Source organism: Excalfactoria chinensis, chromosome Z, assembly GCF_039878825.1.
Source record: "Excalfactoria chinensis isolate bCotChi1 chromosome Z, bCotChi1.hap2, whole genome shotgun sequence".
In the NCBI taxonomy this organism is placed as follows: Eukaryota; Metazoa; Chordata; class Aves; order Galliformes; family Phasianidae; genus Excalfactoria; species Excalfactoria chinensis.
In genome coordinates, this window is record NC_092857.1 from 17,697,686 (window position 1) to 17,717,858 (window position 20,173).

At 36.2% G+C, this 20,173-nt stretch overlaps 1 protein-coding gene across 2 annotated transcripts in view; it reads right to left on the reverse strand.

Annotated features, from left to right (window-relative positions):
* Positions 1 to 240: 240 nt before the first annotated feature.
* PDE4D (phosphodiesterase 4D) overlaps positions 241 to 20,173 on the reverse strand; it is a 406,463-nt gene continuing 386,530 nt past the window's right edge. For both annotated transcript variants that reach the window (XM_072359590.1, XM_072359591.1), the window contains 9 exons: positions 16,699 to 16,792; positions 12,840 to 13,012; positions 11,775 to 11,873; positions 11,521 to 11,685; positions 10,086 to 10,185; positions 6,950 to 7,104; positions 6,295 to 6,417; positions 5,610 to 5,792; positions 241 to 4,964 (listed from right to left, as the gene is read on the reverse strand). In XM_072359590.1, the coding sequence (XP_072215691.1) occupies positions 4,557 to 4,964; positions 5,610 to 5,792; positions 6,295 to 6,417; positions 6,950 to 7,104; positions 10,086 to 10,185; positions 11,521 to 11,685; positions 11,775 to 11,873; positions 12,840 to 13,012; positions 16,699 to 16,792 (1,500 nt within the window). In that variant the 3' untranslated portion in view covers positions 241 to 4,556. The remainder of the gene's footprint in view (positions 4,965 to 5,609; positions 5,793 to 6,294; positions 6,418 to 6,949; positions 7,105 to 10,085; positions 10,186 to 11,520; positions 11,686 to 11,774; positions 11,874 to 12,839; positions 13,013 to 16,698; positions 16,793 to 20,173) is intronic.

The following is a 20,173-nucleotide window of genomic DNA, read 5'->3' on the forward strand; positions in this document are numbered from 1 at the left end:
CTTTCGAGACAACTGCACAGCTCCTTTCTGGATTAGACTTCATGAAATATCACATTTGAGTCACTCATCTGATAAACCCCCACATTTATTTTTTATTATCTACCTGTAACACAGTACAGTGAAGAAAAAATACTGTAATATAATTATTCTAGCAAATACTTTTTCTTTAGCTGTCACAGCTATGATATGAGAGGAAAAAAAAACCAAAAAAACTTTCAAAAGGAAATCAAATACGGTAACTAGGCAGAATCAACACATGCTTTATTTCCATTGCATATAAAAATTTCATATGAAGGTATTGATGTACAGTACTATCCCATAGGCTGTAAGAGAGGCTAAGAAACCAGTGAAAGAATTGTCATGTGCAATGTTCACACAAGTTGCCACTCTCAAGACATCCCCAAATTAATAACAAAAAGTTGTTCAGGATTTTTGTTGTTATAGTGTCCCTTTTATATTGTTTAAAACAAAAGCAATCCATTTCCTTTGGGCCAGGGCTGCTAAAATCTACAGTTTGTGTCGAAAAGGAGGCTCTGTTTTCCCTTGAAAAAGAATCTCTCCTTTTAACGAAAGGTCGCATGCTACAGGGGCTGGGCATCACTGGAATGAGGAGAGGTATTTACCTTGCTCTGGCAAATTCACTGCTATCAGTCCTACACAGTTTGGAGCAACGTGATACTCAAACAGCAAGAGATGCTCAGAGTCCAACCTGCAAACCTAATACTAGTGTTATTAAAAGATCTAGAGGTCTATCATTCTCCTATAGATCTAGTGCATTATGCTATACACACCTGTACAGAGCCTTACATACATCTATACAAAATAAAAGCTTTGGCTGCTTATAACACTAATATTAGTGTTGGAAAGCATTTCCAAGACTGAAGCTGTCTTTTGTCCTACTTTATTGATTCTGCTTATATAGTGGTAATTTGTGCTACTAAATAAAGAGTATAAGATGACTGTTAAAAAAAACAAAAAACAAAAACAAACCAAAAACAAGTGTATGAGCTATCCCCATTTAGTTCCATTTGTTTCACTTGCAAATATGCATTAAAATCAAATGCTTATTAGAGATGCTTTCCAAAGCTCGTTCAGCACAATTCAGTGCTGAAATACAGCATCAATGTTTTTTTAGTAGCAAGTAATGGCTGCAATAATCCCTGATGATAGCCTGTAAAAAGATAATCAGAGAGGCAATACAATTATATTGCCAGAAGTCTGGAAAAGGTTCAACTTCCAGCACGTTCATGAATGAAAGCTCTCTGTAGTATCATGCAAACTAGCTTGCACAAGTAACCACATCAGCTAGCAACTAAAAATATGGCAGATATGCCCAGCCCTATCCCCAAAGCTACCTTACTTTCAAATGCAGCAAAACAGAAGAAAATATTGTTTGAAGTTAAGGCACAGCCCTGGGACCAAAGACCTGCAGCTTCTTCTTTTTTTTTTTTTTTTTTTCTTTTTTAATTTTATTGATATATCTTTATGTATTTTATACTTTTTTTGAATCTTCCATAAACAAGCTCTAAGGTGACACAGAATATATTACAGGAGAAAAAATGTACAAGGAATATGTATACACAATAATCATTCTCTCACCAAGAGTTTCCAAATATAGCAACACCACCCAGACAAGGATGATGTTATAATAAGAACTGATAATTTACAATTAACATTACAGTATGTACATTACAATAAATACACAGTTGTAAACAGAGACAAACAAGACTGTATTACAGGTAAGGTCATTTGGTGAGAAAAATGCATGGCACACAAAAAAATAAAATAAAATAAATAATGCATTTGAAAAGAACTGTCAAAGCTTTCTGTAAAATCTGCTTCATTCAAGTTTTTCAAACTTCTGAATGCTGTTTGTTCTATCTATACCCTTTCATCATACTTTTTAACAATGACACAAAACAATTATAAATTCAAACACAGCATTATTGAGTACAGTAACTTGCAAGCTAAAGCGTACTTTTATAAGCAAGGTGAATTTTCTTCCCCACCCCCCCAGCCCCACACTCAATACCCAACTCATTGCATTTTCTTATGGCAAAAATATTTAGAACACATAAAGCCACTTGTAAATTGTATTGTTTTAAAGCAGTGCTCAATGCTAAAACACACTTTGGCAAAAGAGAAAAATAAAAATAAAAATTGTACAGTGCGTTATATCCCCATCTCTAAGAAATGATATCATTTTCTGTTACGTGATTGTCCATATGTTTGGGTTTATATCTCACAATACGGTGTCATTCTCTTCATTTACTTTCAATTTGTGCAGATACAAAACCTTTTCAGGTTTCTATTGGTTATTTTGGAATTTATATTGCTTTTCCATTATTAAAGTTCCAGGCACTCTTGGGGATTGACAGGACTTTTAGGTGGGTCACGTTCAGGAAGAAATGATGAAGAACAAAAAAAGTCAAAACCTGAAAAAACATGAGTTCTCTTCATTCTCTTTCCTCCTTCAGCATCATCTGTGCTAAAGCCCTGTGAGGGCTAAAGGTAGAGAAAACTTTGACCTGGATAAAGGAGAATGCAAAATACATTTAAAATCTGAACTATTAGCCAATACTTTTAAAACAAGTTCTTATTCTAGATCCCAGACACTTACTTAAAAAAAAAACAAACAACAACAACAAAAAGAAAACGACCTGTATTTATATCTTGCAAATTTCCTACAAAATGAATCCAAATGGGAAATAATCACTGACAGTATTTCCTTTTGCTGAGAAATCACCCTGATACTGTGGGAGTCTTCTCCTTCTCTAGGCAACTCTTTCCCTAGTTGAAACTACAACTTCAATGAAGTGCAATGCAGTGTAGATGAAATTATTTTGTTTCACGTGACCAAACAGGACAGAAACATGACAAATATGAGCTCCTAGCTCCACTGAGCTCTCCAAATAACAAAAAATTTCAGTACCACTCAGACTTGAGAGTAGGGTTCCCTCAGCACAAGCTCTATACAGAATGAAAAGATCTGAGATTATAATAATGTAAACTACCCCTTTTCTCATAATGCATTGCTCATTTACTTAGAAGTATTAGCACAAAAGAGGGATCTGGCTCTTCTGGCAATAAAAACATGAAGACATTAATGCTAATCATGATTTCATACATGACATGTATGTATGTCAGAGATTAGCAAATGGTTTGACTAGACAGCTGACAAAAATAATAATAATAATAATAATATACAAAAAGAGTCAAAATTGGAAAGATTACAGTAATGCTTCCTTTGCCAAAATAAATATTCCTAACACTGTATTAGCCTGTGCAGATTTAGCGGTCCATAGATCCCAAGCAAAAACAATATCTGAAAACCATTGTTTTGGAGAGACAGAAGAGCAGTCTTCATATCAAAAAGACAATTTATTATCCTTCTTACTGGCTCTGCTCCTCCAAATCTTAATCTTAATGGTCCAGCTGGTATCAATGGGACCACTTTTGGTAGTAAGACAGAAATGACAGGATCAGGCCACTATGAGAACAGCAAAACTTCCTCTTATATGTTTCGGAACATTATAATGAAAACAAGAACAACAAAATGCCATCATACTGAGTTTTAGGTAGCATAAAGGATATTCATGGAATTCATCAATATATAAAATAATAAACTTTTACAGCTTAATGTTATCATGAAATTCTAAGGTGCAAAATAATAAGAAAAAACAAAAACAAAAAAAAACAAAAAACAAAAAACAAAAAATCTAGAAGTATTATCCAGTGTAGCACAGATTTGTACTGAAAACTTGCAAGTTACTCTTTGGAAAAAAAAAATAAATGTGATGAAATGTGAAAGTGTTTTTTGTTTAAATATAATACCTTGGTACATTTAATAATAAAAGTAAGCTCTACAAAAGATCACTTTTACATATTATACAAAATGCAGAGTTTAGTGCAACCCACCGTGTCACACTTTTTTCAGTCACTTATCAGGAAGACTTGAAATTAGAAAATTATGTAATTTCCACAGCTCATCTTCCTATTGGTAACAGATTCTTCTTATACAGATTCATGTTGTGTCCCATCGTTTATGTGCATTTGTTTTCCAGCAGGAACCTGTTTATTTTCTGTCTGTTTCCTCTGATGATGAACATTATCCAATGCTTAGCTTTTGAAGTAAAATAAAATAAAAAACTACCAAAGCATGCCAGCATTCAGTTGGCAGGTGGTACTCCTGTGAAAACATCTGCTTTATTTAATCAAATCTGTGAAATGGAGAGCTTATGATGATGTAGTTTATCGATGTTCTCTCCCCTGATTTCTGATGCAATGGAGGTGAAGATTCTGGTTGCAATATTCCTGAGTGCCAAACTGAGTCACCAAGGTCAGTTTTGATCAACAAACATCCTGGCTGATGACAGTGAGTTGTGATCATGGTGACAGCATATGACATACACTTTGGAAACCATTACCTAATTAAAAAGAAGAAAGAAAAAAAGAAGAAAAAGAAAAAAAAAAAAAAAAAGGAAAAAAAAAAAAAGGAGAGAGAGAAAGGAAGAAAAAGGGAGAGGGCAAGAGTGAGACTGGCTATGTCCTCATTGTTACGTGTCAGGAGAATGGTCTACTACACAAGGTTCTGTCTGATTCTCCTCTTCCTCTACTTCTTCCCCTACTTGCTCATCAAGAGGAATTTCAGTAGATTCTGAATCCTGCGTGCAAAGGGTCTTCGAGTCGCTGCAGCTGGTGTCTTCTTCTACTTGACTTCCACTGTCCTTTTCAGTGTCTGACTCACCATCTTCCTCCAGTGTTAGTTCAAACTGGAATTTTTCAGTCTGACCCTGTCTACCCTCTTCCTGGTCATCAGGTGCAGGAGAGGGACTCTGAGGGATTGTGCTCTGGTACCATTCTCGATTGTCCTCCAGTGTATCCAAGATATCCTGGGCATCCGGGTGAACGAGATCTGCCCATGTCTCCCACAGAGGATGAACAATGTAGTCAATAAAGCCCACCTGTTTCAAGTAATACAAAATCATCATTCATAGTATCATCATGATGAGATCTTATTCAAAAAGAAAGAAAAACCTATAAGTCACAGTCATTTAATCTATTTACTGCTTTGTATATTTATACAGTCAAAAATAAACAGAGCATAATGTCTGAGAAAGATAATGCTAGTAAGAGACAATAGACACACTGCTCTTAAGGTGTCTGAAAGTAGCCCACGCTGTTCTATGCAGAGAGCATTTCAGATGCCTCATTCAGAATACTGGATATGGAATTGGAAAGGATTTGTTTTCATGGTGATTGTTCTTTGCCAACAATTCCACTACATCTAGTAAGCTAAACATCTGTTTTATATTTAATTCTGCTTTTGGAAGAAACCCTAAATGAGCAGCTATAAAATATTCTTTACTGAAGCCAGTGCTTCAATGCAGATCACGACAGCGATGGAATTCCTTCAGCAAGCACAATGCTATGCACTGTTATCACAGTAAGAACCTCATCTCCTCTCATTTGCTACATAGGAGCTGGATTAATTAACTGGGAGAGGAGGAGGTGGGGAGGGGGGGAAGAAATACTGCATTCAGAAATATATAAAAATATAAATGTCCCTGGATATTCTTCTCCTAGGAAAAGAAAACCAGATCAATTACCTGTGATTTTTCTACAGACGCATTGTGCTTATCACACATGGGACTTATCTCCATTCCTCTCTCTCTTTCCCGATCTCCTTGGCGGAAGAATTCCTCCATTATCCTGTCTGTCCATTGGCGGTAGAGATGGAGTGGCTTGGTTGGATTGCTGAGATCTGCACAGTGCACCATATTCTGAAGAACCTAAAATAGATTGAACACCTGCTGTGTTATTACACTAAAGAAAAACAGTTCCTTTTCCATTTACACATTTGGTGGCTGTGAAGTAGAATCATGAAAATACATGTAGTGCAAGATTTATTCTGAGCAGCAAAACTTAGTATTTGGGTGTTTTCACACTTGCAGTAATAGCTATGAATTACCTCACTTCTGCTGCTTCTGCCTATGTAAGAAAGAGAAAATATTCCAGAGAAACACCAATGAGATGCTGATTATTTGAATGGTAGAGCAAAACCAAAACCAGTTCAGAAGTACTTTTTCACCTTATCACTCTCCCAAGGAACCACTCAGTACGTAATGGAATATGTCACATGTAAGAAATATGTAAGTCAAAAGACGGAAAAGAATGAGTCATAAAACATGTGTAAATGGACAGCTGATCTAACCCATGCTGGGGTTTGGTCGGCAAAAATCGTTAATTAACAGAAATTAATACAAATAACTATTTGAAAATGAGTTTTCTTACCTGAATCCTATCTGAATAGTTATCAAGAAGTAGGACACCAGAACTTGTCACTTTTTTGGTTTCAACCATAGTTTTTAAATCAGCCAAAAGATTCATATGCTTAGACATGTCTGTAGCAAGGACCTTGAAAGAAACAATAAATGAGAAAGACAGGGTAAATGAGTACTAGGTAAATTATTCTACTGACTGCAAAGAAAAACCTTTGGATGCAGCAACAAACTATTATCAGGGAAAAAAGGAACTTCTGCATCTGAATCTGAATATGCTAAAGAAGTCTGAGTCCCACGTGCCATTACTGTCCAAATGTTTTTATTTTGATTGTTTTAAGAATGACAAAGTAATCGGAGAATGATTTGATGAGCCTAAGTTCATCACCATCAATTCAGTAGAAAATTCCTAACTGTGATGGTGAAATAGCAGACTTAGACATCAACAAGTAAACATCAGGGCTGTTTACCTTCTAAAAAGGTAGAGTCAGTAATTCAGATTGAAAAGAACTCACTACTTACATTTGGACAATAGAGAATAAAACTTCAGATTTTTTCTTTTTTCATTGATTATGGATCTAACAACACGCAATTTATCATAAAATGATACTGTGCTTTATCATTTATTTCACCGGCCCTAAGAAAAGGGACTCTAAAGTAGAACTCACAATGTCAATGACCATTTTTCTCAATGATTGCCTCTGTTTTTTGGTCAAATTCTGGAAAATGTCACAATTTTCTTCCTGTAGCAGCTTGAAGCCCACAGCTAAGTGATGATTCTCCAGTACTGATGAGTCATTGTACATCAAGGCAAGTTCAGAATCTGCAATAACAGTCACAGAGCAGAATGTTACTAAAATCTTTATTTCCACTAAATCCCTTATGATTTTTTCAAACTCATGGCATTCCCAACAAGATTTACAGATGAGCTTTCAGTAACAGACTTCCTATAGTTCCCATGGGATCAAAACTTACAGAACTAACTGAAAATCTTAACAAATCAAGGAAAAGTATGCTGGAAAAAAGCCAGCTTTGCAGTGCAGTGCTCTGGAATGGTGAGTTACATACATACAGTTACACATACATACAGTCTGAACAGTCAGCTTTGACAAATAAAGGCAGTTAAGACAATTTTCTACACAGATTAAGATTTCATATAGGGACACCTCACAGCCAGCTTGCATTTGTTTTAAGACACAGCTTGAAAATGAATCTATCATCAAAAAGACATACTTTTTATACAGCCGCACTTGTGATGAGCTGACATAAATTTCTATTTATTACAAATGTTCTATCTGGAATCTAACCATATGCAAGACCTTTCTAAACCTTTCCCTCTTTGTCTTCCTTTATCGCAGCTTTGTTTCAAAATTCCTCCGTCTCAGTGGGGTGTCTACAAAAGCCCTGCTCTTCAGATTTCATTAGTCTCATTATGTATTCTCCTGCTGTCTTCATTGCTTGTCCTGAACCTATTGATCTTGTAAATTGGGAAAATCTTCCTCTACCTTTTCTTATCTTGATGGTAGCAAAATGTAATAGCAAAAAGAAAAAGAAAGCAAATTTGTCAAATTATATCTCTTTCACAGAGTATTTATAGAGCTCGCCTACTTGTCATTTTTCTTACAAAGAAGACAGGTAGTGGTTTATTTTCCTTTCAAATAGCATCCTGAAAAGCTGTTCCATCTGCAAAGCATTCAACATTGCTGAAGTATTTCAGAAGGGCTGGAATTACAGACTGAGCTAAAACGTGTTTAACTGTGTGATGGAGGTGGAAATGGAAGAAAGTTCCTCTTGGTAAACTCTGTAGCACACTATAAGCTTCAAAACTATCGGCCTGAAAGGATAAGCTTAAAATGATCACATAGCTATTTAACCTGACACTAATGCAACCCATATTTTTTTATAATTTTAAAGTGTTTCTGAGGGATCATATTTTTGGACAACTTTCTAAAAAGACTTTACATTTTGAAACAGGGAAATAATACTTAGAAGTGTAATATATAAATAATTATAAAGAATAACATGAAATGCGGAAATAAGTACAGACTTCAGGTAACTTAAAATCTATTATGCTTCTTTGAATGTATTTGTACAGTTCTTAGTGAAATGCTAATTCTTTGTAATTTTCACTGGAAAACCTAAAACTAAGTGGAAGAAAATGATCTTCTGGAGGTTTAAAAAAATCTCAGATTTGAGAATTTATGTATGTGTATAATCCATATGGCCACTGATTCTCAAGCTCTCACTGAAAACGTTAATAAATACCTAAAGAAACATACATTAGATGGTCTTTGTCTGTCTCTGTTCCTATGGTTTCTTTTTCATACATGTAACAACTCAAGTGACAAAAATCCCTTTGTTTCTTTTGAGCATGGCAACAGTAGTTCCAGTCGGTGACACTACTTGATTTACATGAAAGCCTTCTCTATCAAAAGCTGAACTGAGAGGAACAGGACATTTCTTCTAAGCTGCTAAATCAAAATTGCTGCTAATTCAGCTGAATTTCAACCATCTGCCTAAAGGAGTGTTTTACATAGCAATTATGGTCCCTCCATTTGGCCATTCTTGCTGCTAATATAGACAACTCAGTGCTGTCCGCATAGCGCCTCAGAGCCACCGACACATCCTGATACTCAATTTACATTAAAACAAACAAACAAACAAACAAACTTTAGTTATATATGCCAATTTTTGAGAATTTGGACATCACATAGTTTCATGCACAATGCTTGGTTTACTACATTTCTGCACCACACTGCTGAACTGTACTTGTTACCCACACAGAGACCTCCTCCACCTTGTAGATTAGTCACCAAATTGAATTTCACTACAGGGTAGCCCTCAGGCCATTCAGGCAAATAAAATTAGATGCAGGCTAGACTGGAGGTCTTATATGAATGTACAGCAGCAATGAGTCAGAACAGGATCTCCCTTCTTCAAACCATACTGTTGATATGGGGTCTTACTATTTTAGTACCAGAGAACAGATTCTCCCATGTGCCTAAATGACAGTGCCTATGAATGTGCAAACCCCATGGGTCAAATATGCAACCCTACATATGTTTTCACTTATGAAGCTTTTTCTTCTTATGTTCTTGGATTTTTAGTATTATTTCAAATTTTGTACTTCCAGGTCAGCGAAAGGAGAAGACAAAGGATGTCAAAAGAAATAATATTCTAAGATGGAACTTGCACTGACCTACAGCGTGCTACCTACGCTGTAATCAAAGCAAATTACACTGTGGTGAGAAGCCATTCAGTAAATGTGCTGCTGCAGTACTCAATGAGACTCATAGTGTTTTGCGAGTAGAAGATAAATGAGAGGAAGTGGTTCATGCAATGCTGCACAGAACAGCCATGAAGGATGCAGAACAAGTACAATTTGTTTCAAATTTGGAGATGGAATTAGGATCTAATTTCATTATTATATTTTCCTCGATCCATGGAGCACAATCTAAACATGTATAAAAGAGATTTGCTACAGTTTGCAAGGGTAGGCTGAGAAAATTCAGTCCGAGAGTCATGGCTATGCCAAGATGAGAAAATAAGTACAGCAGCCAGGAGAGGCAGAGATGGGCTTGCTGATCTGTTTTCAAAAAACTAATTTTCTTCATTTCTTAAAAAACGTCTTGGTCAGAATGTATGATTCCAGCATTAAAACATTAACCACTCTTAAATACACACACCTATTTAATGAGGGAAGGTACATTTGCAAACAAACAAAGAATTAATTGTGTATTTTTCAGGTGCTAAGTGCAGATTTTGCAGCAATTTCTTGAGAAAACCACTGAACATGAAACTTACTTGTGTTGATAAGAAACTGGTTTGAAACCCCAGGATGATCTACATCATGTATTGCACTGGCAAAAATTGCTGCAAGAATCTCCAAATCAGTGAACACTGCCTAGAAAACCAAGAAACAGAAATGACAGTCACTAATAAATGGAAAATATATATATATATATTTATATATATGTATATATATGGAAAAATAAAGACTCGGCTTTGAATCTAGATCTGGCTGAACAAGCAAAACACATCTGAAATGCATCAGGAATCTCAATATGTTTTACATATAGATTACTAAAAACGTTTGTACATCTTCAGTCACATAGAATTACATGAATATTTCAAGGTTGGCCAAAGTAAAACTATCATTACTTCACACTGAGTTTCACTAAATCATGGTGATAGACTAGATATATCTTACTTAATATTTACTGATTTTTATTCAGTATAAGATTATTTGGAAGGTAGGAAGTGAGAACTGGAAGGGACCCATTATGTCACTGAGACCATTCTCCTGCTGTCACAAGCTTTCTGGTTATATAATGGTTTTCATAACTGATCAACAACATTGAAATACATAGCTCAGCAATGGCATTTTACTTCCCAAAGCTTGTGAGAGAAAGGCCATCAAAACTAGCTGATTAGTAACAACGATTAGAACAAACAAACAAACAAAAACTTAAGAAATCACCTTACAATCAGTTCAGCTGTTTGGTAAAGTCAGAGCAATTTTTCTCATTAAGAGGAAAGTAAAGCAGAGGTGTTCCATAATGTGAAAGACTGCTTGTAATAAAAAGGAGTAAAAATGCAGCCCATTCTTGAAAACAAGGACAAGCCCTTCTTTCACCTGCTTGCTTTGCTTGCCTTATTCCAGCACTTCACTGGGATATGTCAGTGCTTGATGTAACAAAGGCTGCACCCCTAGCACTTCTTTTATGAAAAAAAAAAATTAGATAATCCAGAGAAAATTTAGCATGTGCTCCACTCTGCTTGAGAAATAAACATAGAAATAGCCTTCCAGAACCAGAACAAGCACGCACAAACTATAAACAAAAACCAAACGGCTCTGAGTAAAACCTACTTTACCCTCATCTTTTCTAAGGAATTTCACTGTAGTTAGTGGGAGTCCTAAAAATGAAATAATGATGGAAGAGAAGGCAGTTAATAATGAGACAGTAGGATAAGTTATGACGGTTGTGACAGCACAAATCTGCAAGTATTAGATCATGAGTTTAAGAAAAATGTGATATTTTCTGTACAATATTTGTAGGTAAATAAACCTCAATCCTCAGAAAGTATATTTAAAAGATTGCAATCCTTGAAAAAAATGTCAAGATTTCTTTTGAAAACACACTTCACAAACTAAAATCTTTTTTTCATTTAGTTGTGAAGAGTCTCAGTATGGCCTTTCCTCTCATGTCTGTCTGTTTCCCCCTGAAGCTTAATTTACCTCTAATGCTGGGGTTGACAGCAGAACATGGGTTGACTGAACAACATCTGCAGCATGTATGTTATTGTGATATGCTACATCTGCATGGTAGTGGTCTTCTAAGGTCATCAGGTAAGTTATTAAAGTATCCACTGGAATTTTAAATGTTTTTAACAGATCTCGTTCCTAGAAAGGGAAAAGAGATACAATTCAGATTACAAACGCCAGTGAAATTTCTGAGATAAGCACAAGACAGCAAGGCTGGTCCTACTTGCCTGAAAAACGGTGTGCATGATGACTGTCAAAGGTCTGTTTCCGGAGAGCTCTGCCACTCTGAAAACCTGAAGGCCCCATTTGTTCACATCTTCTAGTTCCTAGAACAGAATTGAGCAACAGGCAATGCTGAAATCTTAACACACTGGATTCCAGCATTTTTCAGTTGAAACAGTCACAAACATCAGGCCTGTGAAAATGCAGAGCTATCTGTCCGGTAGAGCCACTGTAAATATCATATGCTGAACTATGCAAGAGGCAAAGTTATTGCCAGTGACCTTGAAATACTTGCATTTGCAGCCACCACCTTTCCTGATCTTAACCCTGTAGGCAGGAAGAAGTGCCACGTATAAGTGGAATGCTACAGATGGAGAAAAGGTACAGTATCTTGAAAAAAACTGACACACTTTCCATCTCACTGCCCAGTAGTTTTAAGGAGGAGCTGAATTGCGGCCATCTCCTCACATTTCAGCAACAGACTGATGGTTCATATGAAGTGGGAGATTCCTGGGAACATACAGATAGGCATATTTCCAAAAGCAAATGTCTAAAGTTGAATGAATAATCACTTTAGACTAGTTTTACACTATTGCCAAATAGCTACTGATGCAAAATCACAGGAAGTTTCTCTAGAAACAGATGTGAATGCAATGATAGAGCAAATGATAGGACCTGCAACGATACCTCTAATGCTATACAGTTGTGCATTTCTGTAAAACATACAGCTCCTACATATTTTCATTCCTCTGCCTGTACAGAAGTTCACTCTTCACTCCTTTGGTATTGTATATATGCAGCATTATTACTGTATCCACAACTGCTAATTTACATCCCACCTCCAGGCAGCTAACATTCCTCCTGAAATCCTGTTCATGTGGAAACCAACCCTCAAGGCCTGATTCTGATTTCACTTGTTACTTTTCCGCTTCACTGGATTTATATTTAAGTGAGATCAGCCTTTACTGCTACAGCTTGAAAGCACAGTTATAAGCAGAGGAGCAGAGGATGGAATAAGTTCTCTATTTTTATTTCAGAGACTTAAATTCAAATATTTAAATATTCTTTACCTTGGCAAGAACATCTTCTTGGTCTGTTTTAACTCCAAACCTGGGAATACTGGAATTGGTTAAACTGGAGCTGTGCATCAGTTTTTTGACTCCGCTGATCTGAGACATTGGTCTCTTCTTTTTCTCTTTCTCTTTCTGTGTTGGAGAAGGGATTTCAACTTCATGTTGCTTATCTGCAAAATAATGAGAAACAAAACAAAACAAAACAAAAACATTTTTGAAATGAATTAAAACTATTCTTAACCACTTCACTGTTAAGTTTCATATTATGGATTAATTCCTAACAGAACTTATAACTTGCCACTGAAGATTCTGAAACAGATAATTCACACTAAGAGCAATAAAAACAAGAAACAAGATAAACTATAAGATAAAAATCTGACTATCAGTAAAGCAGAACTCTGCATAATGAACTGCATTATTACTTCTGAACTGGTTTCAAATATGACTTTTGACAGTCTTACTTCCACTTCCCTAACACCCCTAGCACTACGGATAGGGTTAGCTGTTTAATTTGAACTGGCTTATTACAGGTGAGCAGACTGTATTTTCATTTGCTAAGAAAATTTTAAATTCCTTCTTTTCTGGGGGGGGGGGGGGAAATTAAGACCATATTTTATATTTTTTCTAAAACATCTCAAGACTCCAAAGAGCTGACACTTGTGATATGGCTCTCTTTGTGCTAAGACGTTGTACAACACAGAAAGACTTCTTCTGGTAGAGCTGTATCAACAAATATTTTGCATGGGAAAGCAGCTCATGTCAGCAGCACAGCTCTTTTCCATTACGATTTATAGCACCTACAAATACAATAATACTGACAAAAGGCAATTCTGCTGAAGAATAACTAACATTTCCTACTGAGTTTTTGCTTTCACAGCAGTATCAGTGGCATAACTTCATATCATGTGTGTGTGCCAGAAGAACATGTGTACCAGCAGAACTTTCTACCACTCTGTCAAGAATTAAAGGCAGAGCAAAGTATATGTAGGCCATTGCCAGATGATCACTGCAGAAACCCTATGGGGATGTGGAGAACTGCAGACATTGTGGTCCCCAATAAAACCCATATTAGGGCAACAGAGGGCTCTTCTGCCAAAACTGTTACAATTTTGCACAAATTCTTGTTCATTTTATTCACGCTGTGTTTCAATGTGGTGCTTCAATATTTCCTCTAAGTCATCTCTTATCTGATAAAATCGTATCTTCAACCTTAAGAAACCGTACAGCAAATCCAGGAATATCAAGGACATATACCTAACATGAGACTCCAGAAAGAAAACTGCAATTTACAAACAACTTAGAATTAACAAAAATAACAAAAACAACAAAAAAAAAACAAAAAAAACAAACAACAACAACAACAAAAAAAAAGGTCGGGGCTGTTAAAAAAAAAAGTCTGCTTTATTCTCTTTATTCTTCTTGCAATGGTCATCTACAATAAAGGCTCTGAAACCAGATGAGGGCAGCTGGTCCATTCTTAATTTTAGCAAATTACTGTGTTTGCTACTTCTTCTTCTCTTTTTTTTCCCACCTTCTCATTTCTTTTTTTAACTACCCTTTACCAGCCTTCATTTACTGGATTCCTCATATTGCAAGCAAATCAGAGCAAAAGGAGAGACTGCAGAAATGTCACTAAGTTTTAGCCTGCGGCGCCAAATTCCCTAGTTGCCCCCGCCACACTTGGCTCTCCGCACGTGGATAATCAGGAAAAATGGAGGAGGATAAGCACTGGAGTTCTTGACTGGTGCAAACTGACAACAGATAAGGAACACTGACTCGTGTTCATGCTTTGATGTTTATGGTTTCGGTCATATCCACAAAGCTTAGACCCATCAAAGGGAGATTCATAAGCTGAGCTGTCAGAATAATTCAAGCGAAAGGAAGGGTCTGTCTGAACAACTTTAGATTTGCTAAGGAAATCCAGAGGATTGCCTGTGTTTTTGCTAACAGTGAGATAAAATGTCTCAAGCCCATCTGAATATCCATAAAAGTCAACTTGCCATTTTGACCCTGGTTATATTATACTCATTGACAGATTCTCATACACATTCTCTTCACAGGAAAACACATTAGCTACACTAAAAGATACAAAGCTTGGATATTATCAGTCTCAAGATAGGAGCTTTAAGTCTTCAAAAAATAATGTATTTGTGATCATTAAAATAATTCTGTACGTGTCATATAGTCCTATTTGCAGTTCACCCATTCTGAAGATCAGTGAAAACCTGTTTCCCCATTACACCTTCCCAAACCTCCAGTGTGAGAATCTGTAGATGTTCAAGAGGTAAGTTACTGTCTTAATGGATAACTTAATATACTATTTGAATTATATATGGAGAAAATACTTTCTCTCTTTTCATTGTTGCCCAGAATCTACACATTTAGGCTGTTGATTGTGAGAATACTAGATTCAATCATCTTATTTAAGAATAAGATTTAGTGGAGTTATTTTCCCCATTGTATTCTTCTTGCATCTACACTTTTTAAGTATGGGTTTTCATTTATATGCAGCTGCAAAACAATACCCACGGCTCAGTAATTTGAAAGTGATGGCCTCTCCAGCACTCTTTCTGCTCCAGATTGAGGTATCCTGTCAGGCTGACAAATACATTTCCTTATCCTGTCAAAATGAGCCTTAAGTTTTCAAGTAAAGACATGCAGATACTGGTAAATCAGTCTTTTCAGTTAGCCTAAGTAGGTCATCTTCTCAGGCAACATTACACTGTCATTTTCAGGACTCCTGAAGCCGTGCAACAGTGATTCACTACAATACAGGCTCATCACTTTCTTCATGTAAGAAATCCTGCTGTGCTGCATGCAGCGCAGTGCTCAGGCATGCTACTGCAATCATGGATAAACTAAGCCAGCACATTAAGCGATCCATTCAGATTATGGTAACAAGCAGCATCAAGTGGACTTGAACAAAAAAAACAATTCTTTTGACCAAAAAAAAAAAAAACAAACCACAACCCCCCCCCCCCCAAAAAAAAAAAAAAAACAAAAAACAAAAAACAAAACAAAACAAAAAAAAAACACAAAAAAACTCCTAATTATGGCAGGAATAAAATTTCATGAGTGATCAGCACTTCTTAAAGCATCTGTTATCCTAATTTAGATATATCTAGCTGTGTCTTCTCTCACATGCACAGTCTTAATGAACCTCTTTAAACAGATATATTTACTTTATTTCTTGTTCGAAATCAGCTGTATAGAACCAAGTCTTATTCATTTTCACTATTTTTATCAAGATATACACACTGTCTTCCCCACAACTATAGAGGAGAAACCACAGACTCTGTACTACTACATGGGGTTTTTTCAGCATTCACATCCCACAGAGTAAGCTCTTTAGCTGCACAAACTCTCCTGGCAGCTGTCTGCTCAGATGCTGACTTAGTCATATTCATCAGCTTTCTCACGTGTAGGCAGGGAATACCAAAGCATCAGAACACTGAGATTTAATGAGGTTACTTGTGATTGTCTGCTTTCTGCACACTAAAGCTGCTTGGCTCTAACTTCCCTTCTGGCCATAAGGGAAACAGAATGGAAGAACTATTTTTAATATATTACATACTTAACTCATCTTATATTCACTGTTTAATTTGGTAGCAATCACTGTAACATTACATGACAATATGTATATGAATATTTATCTGTCACTACACACACAGGGAAACCACAGAAAGTAAATGAGCTGTGATGGAATGGATCCACCATACCCTGCCCAAATACTGGCAAAAGAAATACTGATTGTACACCTTCTGAAGACAGAAAGCAATATAGAAAGCTACTCAATTTTAAAAGCCTAAAAACCAAACCAAAACAAAAATGGCAAAAGCTCCCATCATTGTCTTACCTAAAAATGTGTTCGATATATATTCTGAGACCTGGTTGCCTGATCTGCTCATTTCAGACAGGTGAGTTAGCTCCCGGTTGAGCATTCTTTTAAACTGGAAAGGAATAACAACAACAAAAAAGTCCAAGTTAGTGATCAGGAAATATTTCAGACGGGATGAGAAAATGCAGTCTACTTGTAACAGGGCAAAGGACACAACAGTCTCATCATTGACCTACACAATACATTTGATGGCACTCCTTAAACATATCAAGCTTACTGAGTTCTTACACAGCAATACAAACAGAACTAAGTTTAACTTATTAAAATTATTTTAGTCAGCTCAATGACTTGCCCTGTCTGATGCCTCAGAAAATTTTCAGTGCTCATATGATACAGAAAACAACCATCTGTGAAAACTTGTTTTCCCTGTGAGACAGCAAGTCCCACAGGTAATCTATTTTATGCAAGAGGATATTAGCATTCCTAGAAACTTATAGCTAATTGCAGCATTATAACTGAGTCTTTCTTGATTCCTTCATGAATACAGGATTAAAAGACATCCTCGCAGAATCCCAGAAAGGCTGGGGTTGGCAGGGACCCCTTGGGTTCATCTGGCTGCTGAAGCAGAAGCAGGGTGCCCTAGCCCATGCCCAGGCAGTTTCTGATGGAGACTCCACAACCTCTGCACAGCCTGTGCCAGCACTCCAACACCTGCCTTGATATTACCAATAAATAGAACTCAGCAATAACCATAATCTAGTAAAAAAAATTCCTTCCAATGTAAATCATCATCTGTCATAATGGAGCTTAGTCTACCATTTCGCCATTTTCTCTTTTTTTTTTTTTTTTTTTTTTTTTTTTTTTTATTAGTTTCCTGTCTATTCTTAACAAAGCCAAGCAATTTATGCTATTTTCAGACTCATCTTCCACTTTGTTCACCCAGTCATGATTATTTATTACATTAAGCAATCTCTATCCTTAGTATACAACCCTGTAGAAATTCTTTTTATGTAGAAAATTGGTAAATTCTTCTTCTATATATTAAGTAAAGTACTAGACTAAACATTACCCATTTCCTTTCCATTTCATCCCACTGGAATCAAAGCCCTTGCTTCAAAGGGGCTTTGCACAGTGAAAGATGTTATTTTCTTCACAATGTCTTTGGAAGTCACCAATTACTGTATTGCTCACAGTGCACCGTACAAAAATTACCTTTAATGTAACACTCTAACCATTAGCCACTGTGTTTTCCTGCCACCTTGACACACCATCAGCCCAGGAATTTCCTCCTACAAAGACTCCTACAACAAAGGCTACTTCTGTCACATACCAAAGGGGCAATTTTTATCTTAGACATACCTGTGTGCCAGAAAGTACTCAACAGATTTATGAAAAGCTGAACCATACTGCAAACGTTTTGTAACATATTCTGCATGAAACGAGCACTGTCCTCTGCAGTGACATTACGTGTTTGTCACCAATGTTATAAATATTTAAAAATGAGTCAATCATTGCCAAAAAATAACTCAACAGTGCTAGAAGTCCTGAAAATTTTAAAGCCCTTCTTTAAACTGTTAACATGCATTTATGACATTTATTTTTCACACACCCCAGGTGAGAAATTATTTACAATGACAATCTCACAGACTTACTTGTCTCCAGACTATACTCAGAACCTGAAACTTTACATGAAATGTAATGGATAGGAATAATCAAATCTTAGTGCTGCTAATATCTAAGGATCCCCCTCCACAGGTCTGTGTCTGTCCAGCTGTTTGTTGCATTTTTGCAGCTGCAGAGCATCACAACTGGATCGCCTGCTGCACTTTAAAAAAGATCATCTAGCCACTGCTCTTAAGTATGGCTTGGAACTCATGTATTAAAAAAATTCCTATGTTTGAAATCTTTGCTCTATGCTCTGCACTATGCTTCTTCCACAGCTACCTTATATATATATATTATATATATATATATATAAAATATAAATTATATATATATAAAAGGTGATTTTTTATTTTTTTATTTTTTTATTTTTTTTTCTCTCTGATTCATGGATTTAACTGGGGACAGGGAGGGAGAAAGATATCTTTCTTAGTAACACTGAAGGGTAGTTCCACTTACAGAAAGTGGATGTAGCACCTGGTGATGCTGCTAACAAAATTACCTTTTCTCAAGCAATGCTCACGCTCAGTGCTAAACTCTCTGAATAATGACTGGCAGCTAGTAGTTTTGCAGTATGTTCAGAGTAATAAACACTGGAAGTCCTTTTTGCCCTCAGATAGAGCTTAGTGTATGGTCTATTTCTACATTTCACAGAATAATGTTATATAAAGCCAGAAGTTAGTATATCCTGTATCTTTTTATTTTCCAGTGCTGAGACTAATTTTGGCTTTTGAGCATTGAGGTGTTTTTTTTTTTTTTTTTGTTTGTTTGTTTGTTTTGTTTGTTTGTTTGTTTTTTTTACTGTATAGAGCAGATTCTCTAGGAATTTTGAAATAAATATTTATTTCATGGTTGCCCACGGTGACTGAGGACTAGTCTGGATGCAGCATGGTAGTCCCTTCTGATTCTGCATTTCCGTCTGATGCAGAGGCTTGACTTTCCTCCTTCAATCACTCCACCAGTCACCCAAACACATCAGCTAGACCATCAGCATAAAACCTGGGAAAGGCTGTGTTCCTGTTGAACAGGCTTTAATTGACATCTATTTTGAAAAAATCTGGACTGAAATGGAGTTCAGAAAACTACTCTGATTTTCTAATTATACGTGACAATACCTTATGACCATCATCCACACTGAATCATGTGAAGTTGTATACTGTAAGCAGACAGCTGCTTCTGATGAAGATCAATGCAGCATGACAGAAATATAAGAATGACCGGTGACAGAGGTATTGCAATATGTTTGAGAAAATTATCCAGTCTTGGTATATCTGCACGGTACTCAATCCTTTCATGTTTAAAATCTTGTTCTTTGGAGGAGAAAAAATACAACAAAGCTAAACCTCTAATTTTTCCTGATTTTAAAAAATCCTCAAAAACTTTATATGGGCCCAAGTAAAGCCCTAAACTGTTGCTTGTTCAAAGAGCATCAGCTTTCCACACATTTATGCATCCCTGCACTATTATATGAGAATAGAACTCTGCCTGATTCTCACATGACTCCTGCAAGATCTCACTGCAGATCAGAGGAGTTTGTTTTATCTGTGAGTCAACAAAGCTTCAGTCATCCAGGAAACATCTCTTGTAAGTGCCTGGAACTTGGCTAGACTGCCTATACTCTCATCATTTGTCATCTCAGAAGAAACATTTAGCATTTTTTCAAAACAGGTCAAACCAAACATGAAGGAATTCTTGTTATTAATAGTAAATGTAAAAGACATTTTAACCAAGAATTTTTAAAAATTGAATAGCACATATAGGAAACAGTCACAATGAATCCAACCTGCTGTTACAAATTTACATTTACACCATATAGCTTAATCATTGTGAG